This window comes from Microtus oregoni, unplaced genomic scaffold (genome assembly GCF_018167655.1).
Source record: "Microtus oregoni isolate MIOR12 unplaced genomic scaffold, Mior012 000002F_ref0000024, whole genome shotgun sequence".
NCBI lineage: Eukaryota > Metazoa > Chordata > Mammalia > Rodentia > Cricetidae > Microtus > Microtus oregoni.
The window spans coordinates 68,640,001-68,647,749 of NW_024543061.1; the positions used below are offsets into that span (position 1 = coordinate 68,640,001).

A 7,749-nucleotide genomic window follows, 5' to 3' on the forward strand; every position below is an offset into this window, starting at 1 on the left:
CGAAGCCTCAAAGGCATTTTGAAAAGATTAGTCCTAAGGAAATCATCTTTAAAACTGAATAAAACCCTGAAGCCTGGAAGAAATAAGACAAAGGAACCTTTACAGTGGAGGGAGTCTATTGTTTGACTGCATCCAGGCAGGTGGGTGAGAGCAATTTCTCTCTCAGACCCAAAGGGCTCCATGAAGAAATGACCAAAGGAAAGAGAGCATCTAGGAGGAAGTCCCGCCCACTGTCACACACACCCTTTTGTTTACCATAAGTCAGTGCATTTTGAACTCATCTCGTCCCTACAGTTAACTCTAATTTTACCTGCACTGTGTTTGAATTCTTGTTTTGTTCACACCTGCAGTGTACCATGGGAGCCACAGAAGCCATGTATAAGTACTAAATTAAATACTCCCAGGGATAAAGGGACCACTGCCGTCACACAGCCTTAGCCTCTTCCCTCTGTGGATGCTGAGAGTCTGTAGAGCCACTAAGCACCGCTGTGTTTCTCTGTTGTCACATGTTCATGTATACATGAGCTCCTTCCCCAAGCACTGGCTGGTTATAGCCTATATATTTAGGAGATCGAAGCTCAGCAAATTGAACTCAGCAACTGTTTTCCTTGCATGAGATGTTTGCAGTAGAATAAGATTCAATTGTGTTTCCAAACCTTCTCCTTTGTTATATCAGACGAATGCTATTTATTTATTTATTTATTTATGCAAGAATTCTTCTCCAGTAGTAAGTAAAGTTGAAAATTATGCTGGAGATTTGTTCCCACAAACCTTTATCTTTAATGTTGTTACTCTAGGTTTACTAAAACTAAGAACTATGTAGTCTACAGTCCTTACAAGTCCAGAGGAAAACATGGCCAACTCAAGATAATTATGGAAAATCCTCAACACTAAGAGTGGCTGTTCTCTTCCTCCTCAGATTGAAAATTACTGGTGAAACTAAAATAAACAGCTGTGTCGCCGTCTCAAAGGACAAAGTGGTTTCTGAGGACTGTGATTCAGACAACATGTGGATCTGCCAAAAGAAAATAAAACGTCTCTGAAACCAGGTGTAATGACTTCTGCCTGCGATTCCCGTCTTGATTACTTTACCATACAGACCTCTGCACTCACTCTGTCTAGGCTGCCGGCCAACCCAGTGTACAGAAAATCGCTGTGATTCTTCCCGATGCCCCATCCGATTTCTTTATTCTGTAAAGGGGACAAGATGCTGATTTGCCATTCTAAGAGAGGTGCTCTACGGAAAGAAGCCCAGGTAGGCTGAGGGGCACTGGATTCTAACCCTGGAGTCTGCGTGACCTTCACTGGTCTCTGTTCCTGAGATCGCCTGCAGAAAACTGTTTGCAGAGTCCTCTTCTCTCCATCCCCTCCCTCACGCAAAGCCAGCACACACTGATGAAAGCCTTTGCTCTTGCCTGACCCCAGAAGCCATAGTTAAGGGACTTGGGGAAAGGCCTCACAGTGGTTTCAATGGCACCTACAAAAGCCTAGATAAACAGAGCGCTGGTCATGTAATATCCCCACCAGGACATGATGCACCAGCAGACCCTGGGCCAATGCTGGCATCTTCGCGTTGGGTTTCACAGCTCCAGAACTGGCAGAGATGAGCTTCTTCCTTACCAGAGAGGCAATCAAAGGGACGATGGCTGTGTCTTGGTTGCTGTGTCTCCTGATGTTGCAATGCTCCTTTGTGGACAGAGACCTTTGAAGCTGCAGCTGGGCTCCTCCTGCCATGTAAGAAACTAAGGCACCAGGGGACTTTCCCAATGACCATAGATGTCATCAACAATTGTGTTGATGAGCAGGGAAGGGAAAAGTGTGCAGACATCTTGGCCCTGGAACAATTTCAGCAGAGTAAGATAAATGAAGCTGGCTCCCAAAGGGAGGAACTTGATATTGGTATAAGAGAGAGTGGAGCTTGAGGAACTTTAAAAACCTCCACCACATAGAGCCCAGTGGGCTGCCAGCCACCTCCGGTCTCGCCGCTTTGATATTGTTCTGGAGTTTGTTATTGTTTTGAGTTCCTATGCTTTGCTAAATAAACTTGAGCTTAAACTGTGTCTTAGCTGACTTCTGTCTGTGGAAAGACAAAATGGAAAAATAAATCTTTACCCATTGAGTTAGTTAAACTTTTACCAACCTGACACAAGCCAGGCGGAGTGAAATTCAGTTAAGAAAGCACCTCCATAAAACTGGAGTGTAAGCTAGCCTGCCTGGCATTTTCTTGATTAATGATTGATATGACAGGACCCCCACTGTAGGTGATGATGTAGGCTCCCTGAGAAGGTGACCCTGCATAGTATAAGAAGGCAAACCGAATAAGCCTGGAGGAACAAGTTAGTAAGCAGCCTGCATCCTTGGCTTCTACTTCAATTCCTGCCTCCTGGTTCCTGCCCTGAGTTCTTTGCCTGGCTTTCCTTCCAAGGCTTACTGTAAACTATAAACTGAAACGAACCCTTTCCTTCCCAACTTGCTTTTGGTCATGGTGTTTATCATAGCAACAAAAACCTGACTAAGATACCTGGTGATGACATGGTCCACATGAGATAGTTACTGACAAGCACAAACGTGGTGCAGGAGAGATGGCTCAGAGGTTAGAGCTTCAATTCCCAGCAACCACATAATGAGATCTGACACCCTCTTATGGCCTGCATGCATACATGCAGGTAGAACCTTATACATAATAAGTAAACCTTAAAAAAAAAGAAAAACTAATTAAACGGTTAGAACCTTTATTAATTAATAGCCATGCATGAATGGACTCACACCTCTGGGATGTTTCTTGGTACCTGAGCTCAGGAGTACAGCAATTAAAAAGACAAAACTATAATTACATCAGTGTTGGGGAGGGGTATATAAGTGGTGAGGAATTTAGAGTTGCCTAGTAACATCTTCATTGTTTACAAGGCTAGTCTATATCTTCCAGACACAATATATCCAAATCATAGTCAAGTGGACAGCCCCGGAGGCATCAACACCGTGAATGTGGCTGTTGAAGTGACCAGGCAGGCACAAAGTCATGTTGGGACAGCACGGTGGTACATTCGTCTTTTCAGTAACGCAATGACACCATCAGAGCACAAATCTGAAGGAAATAGTCCCATAAATTATCATTTGCATGTTCACCTGGTACTGGTAACAACTTGGCATGGTATTGGCGACAACTTTTTGGCACTGTTTATGACAGCTGAGTCCTTCCTGATGGCTCCTGAGTCATCCCCCTCACACAGATATTACATATGAAATCAAGTGACCCTCAGGACACATTGAATGGAATGTTTTCCCATGACCCCAAATAGATTATCTGTATCCATCACTCCTGCTGCAGCCCTAGTTTATTATTGGATCAGATCCTACTGAGATCATCTCTGAACTCCAGCTATGGAGGTGAAATTCCAACAGGAATGGTTTGTGAAACCTCAGGTCTAATTCAGATGTCACAGGCGGTCACTGAGCCCTGTCAGATCTGAGTCAGTGTTTGTCCACATAAACTATCTGCACCACTAAGTCACATCCAGAGGATGCAATTCCAAGCCTGCCTCCTGTCAATTATAAAACAAAACAGAGATGAGTGCTCATGAGGATACGGAGAAAAGATCAAGTGCCTGCACTGGTGGGGATGAAAGCTGTCCTGGCCGTTCTGCACAACAGCAAGGGAGTCCTCAAAAATTCGAGACACATCCACTTTACCGTTATACAATCCTTTTCTGTGCCTATGTCCTAATAAAAGAAAAACTGTAAAATGGTTTACTTTTAATTTTCAAGTATGGGAGATGGAAAAGGAAGAGATAAGGGGATTTAATTTGTTAGTAGTTATTAGTTCAAAGATGGCTTTCAGATCCTCCTGCCTCTGCGGTTCTAGTGCTGGGATTAAAGGCAGGGCCCCTACCCCTGGCCCCAGAATGCCAGTATGTGTCTTGTTACTGTTTTATGAATCCTGTCAGGGACCCTGCCTTCTAAGGCATCTTTGCACATTTCTTTTCCTTGATCCAGCAATGGAAGACATTGTCTTATGAAGTTTTTACTTTTAGGCGTGTTAGCTCATAAATTCAAAGGGGAGTCTGTTGCCATCTTGTGTCCATAATGCGCAACTGCAACTTTGAATGTGTAGGACATGGGGAGAAATTTCACTTTTACCACCTGGTGGAAACTTAGCAGCCCCTGTGCTGAAATACAGTCATAAAACGATTGATGTTTCAATCTAGAACGCTTTGGAGGGATTTGATCAGCAATAGATAGTACTTTTGAATACAACAGATAATCAGAACAGTGGTGTGGGATAATACTCTTGTACACTCTAAAAATTTTCACTTGTATTGGTTTAACAAAAAGCTGACTGGCCATTAGCCAGACAGGAAATATAGGCAAGGCAATAAGACTAAGATAATTCTAGGAAGAGGAAGGCAGAGAGACATAGTCACTAACCCGATTCAGAGGAAGTAAATGAGAACAACTCCCTGCGAAAATGTACCAAGCCACGTGGATAAACAAGGATTATGGGCTAATTTAATTAAGAACTAGTTAGTAAGAAACCTGAATAATAGACCAAACAGTTTGTAATCGATATAAGACTCTGAGTGTTTCTTTGAGACTGAATGGCTGTGGGACCAGTGGGACAGAAGCGTCCATCTACAGAACAGCTTTATTTGCTTGCTCCTTCAGCCCTGAGTTCAGCTGTCTGGTTGGTTCTAAGATGCGTGAACATCACAGAATATTTCTAGATACATAAAAACAAATTTAGAGAACATCTTGGTCTAAAGGAACTCATTTCTTAAGCTCTTACCCACTCAAGCAGTTATAACACCCGCTGCTTCCCACAAGTACATCCCAGTGAAATCTTGTTTCCCAGTGTGGAGGCCCAAAAATGTCTATTTTCACCTTGACCAAAGGTCAGAGAGTTGGAACTTAGCTCTGTTCCTTCAAGGTTATTGTGTTTCTACCTCAAACAAGGTCACACCTAGATTCAGGTCAGAGAGTTCTACTCTCTCAAGGTTATTGTCCACAGTGTGGCTAATAGCCAGACCTTGTGCTTCAGGAATAGAGAAGTACATATGTTTCTGCCCCTAACAAAAGTCTAGGATCCAACTACAATTCCAGTTTCTTTCAAGAGATAACATTGGATTCCACACAGGGAGTGGTTTGTCTACAGAATGTTTTGGTCTAGGATGTGTATTTGACTTGTTTTGTTCTAACAACAGAATGTTTAACTATGGAAGTAGCTCACAACCTTCTATTAGTGGAGGGTCTGTTTGTTTGTCCTGGCCACTCAGCTAGTTTAGCCCCAAAATAATCACACAGAAACCGTATTAATTAAATCACTGTTTGGCCCATTAGTTCTAGCTTCTTATTGGCTGACTCTTACATTAATTAAACCCATTTCTATTAATAAGCATATTGCCACATGGCAGTGGCTTACCGGGAAAGAGTAGGTATGGCTGACTCTGTTGGCTCCATGGCGTCTCTCTGACTCTTCTTCCTCCCAGCATTCAGTCCAGTTTTTCCACCTACGTAAGTTCAGTCCTAGCAACAGGCCAAGGCAGTTTTTTTTATTGATTAACCAATAAGAGCAACACATAGACAGAAGGACCTATCACACCATTTCCTCTTTTCTGTTTAAACAAAAAGGAAAGTTTTAACTTTAACGTAATAAAATTACATATAACAAAACAGGTTTCAAGCAAGAATTACAGATATAAATATTCGAACTACTTTTTAATCATAACCAAGGAAAACTATACCAATCTCTACCTATTCTTCAACTCTATCAAAGACTCTAGAAGGATATAATATTACCCAAGTAAATATGAAGTGAATTGTAAGCAACTTCCAAAATGCAAGAATTGACAGAGACATCTCGTTATCTGGACAGTCACCCAAAGTTCTACTGCACCATTGGGCCATCCTTTTTCAGCCTACGGGCCCTCAGTATCCAGCAGACTTTTCCATGAAGCAGGAAATTTCAAAGACTGTTCCACCTATATTAGCAGTTTGTCAGTCACTTTCTTCTGTGTTGTGCAGAATGCTCGGCAGACTCTCTCATGAAGCAGGAACCCTGAAGGATCATCTCACCTTTAGGCAAGTTCAGCAGTCATTTCTCTGTGGGTCCTGCATGTCCAGTTATGCAGTCCAGGAAAGAGCAGTTTCTTGCCCAAATGGCCAGCAAACTCCATAAGGAGCGTCTTCGATGCCCATCTTCCTCTTGAAGTAGCTTGTGCTGCCAGGAGCAGATGTGTATCATTGTCATGAAAATCATAGGTCATTAAAACATTTTAAATCCCATATTCTGTAGTCTTTGAAAGGTTAGAAGAATGGCTACCTATCTGAAATACATCTCTGTACATCTAGAAAATCTTGACTACAATAGGTGATTATATATTAACCTGTATTTCTTAATTACAAATCACATTTTTTAAATGGACTGCAAAATCACAATGCCTTAATCAAGAGTAGAAATATACGTATAACAAGATTGACCTTGTATTTTTTATCAATAAACCAAGATCCATACCAATGCAAATCTCCATAGCATATCCCCACACCTAAATGTAAAGAAGCACCTACAAACAATATTTGAAAATATGGGTGTGGTTTTGTCCAAAATGCTTCCTGCTGTTTGGGAGCACTGTTAATCAGGTCTTTCATGGTGTATCCTGTGTGCTAGGTTCATCTAAGTCAGCAGTTGGGCGGTGAGTGCATAGGCAGGACCGGCATTCTTCAGCAGCAAGGGCCTCCCACCCGCCATCCACACCAGGGAAGACCTGGAGATTCCAGAGACACACGAATCACTGTCCACCTCATCCCTACCCTCTGGCAGCAGAAGCGCAGAGGACGCTGGGGCCCTGATGGCTGCACGCCAGAGACATAAACAAAGTCAGAAGGAGGCCTGAACACTAGGAGACAACCCAGGGCTCCTCCCCAAAGGTCAGCCTTGACACAGGGCACAGGGGCAGCCATGACACCAAGTCCTGACCCCTGCATGTGGACCCTGTGGCTGCTACAGGGGTCTGGGAATTGAGAAATCCCTAAGGGCCGGTGAGGAACAGCTCAGCACAAGAAACTTCGTAGATGAAAGATGATGAGAACGCGCGTGTCCTGATGACTTGAGGGTATGCGTGAGCTATCGACGGTCGTTATTATCAAAGGAGAGGTGTAGGAGGAGAAGAGGGGCATAGGGAGAGGCTGTGGGGTCAACAGCCAGAGCTGGGGACCGGAGGGAGAAAATGCACTGGGCACAAAGAAGATAAAAAGAGGTCATAAAGCGAAGTGAATAGGGCACACAGGAGAGGGCAAAGCTGTGTATCATAGGCCCAGCGGGCTGAGGATCTCTGGCTGGATGTGCCCTGTGACCCCACACAGTGAGCCCTGGGCAAAAGGGCTTGTGAGCAGCGCTGTGGCTAGGGCGCCTGCGCGTCTGCTGGAGCTGGAAAAGGCTGGGTGCCGGTAGCCGAGCGCAATCAGGGTGAGAGGAGAGTGCGGAGAGGCTTCGTGGGTGTGGGTACTTTAGTGTATCACGTACTGTGGTTATTTTCTTGGCGGAAAAAAAATGTGTAGTCCAGGCTGGCCTCGAACTCCAGATCCATCTGCCTCTGCCTCCTTCACCGGCCTGCGCCACCAGAGCCGGCGGGAGCCAGGCTTGATAAATTGCTACTTGAGGAGGAATTGCAATGACGCCACTGGTACCGCCCTCGGAGGAGGAGGGCAAAATCTTAGATGTAGTTTTAAACTCAACCTTTTTCTCAATCTCAACTC

The 7,749-nt window shown here is 44.0% G+C and overlaps 1 protein-coding gene across 1 annotated transcript in view; it reads left to right on the forward strand.

The window, feature by feature from the left end:
• LOC121436316 (killer cell lectin-like receptor subfamily B member 1B allele C) overlaps positions 1 to 1,043 on the forward strand; it is a 13,980-nt gene extending 12,937 nt beyond the window's left edge. Inside the window, exon 5 of the mRNA XM_041636159.1 lies at positions 920 to 1,043. Coding sequence (XP_041492093.1) covers positions 920 to 1,043 — 124 coding nt within the window. The remainder of the gene's footprint in view (positions 1 to 919) is intronic.
• The last annotated feature ends 6,706 nt before the right edge of the window (positions 1,044 to 7,749 follow it).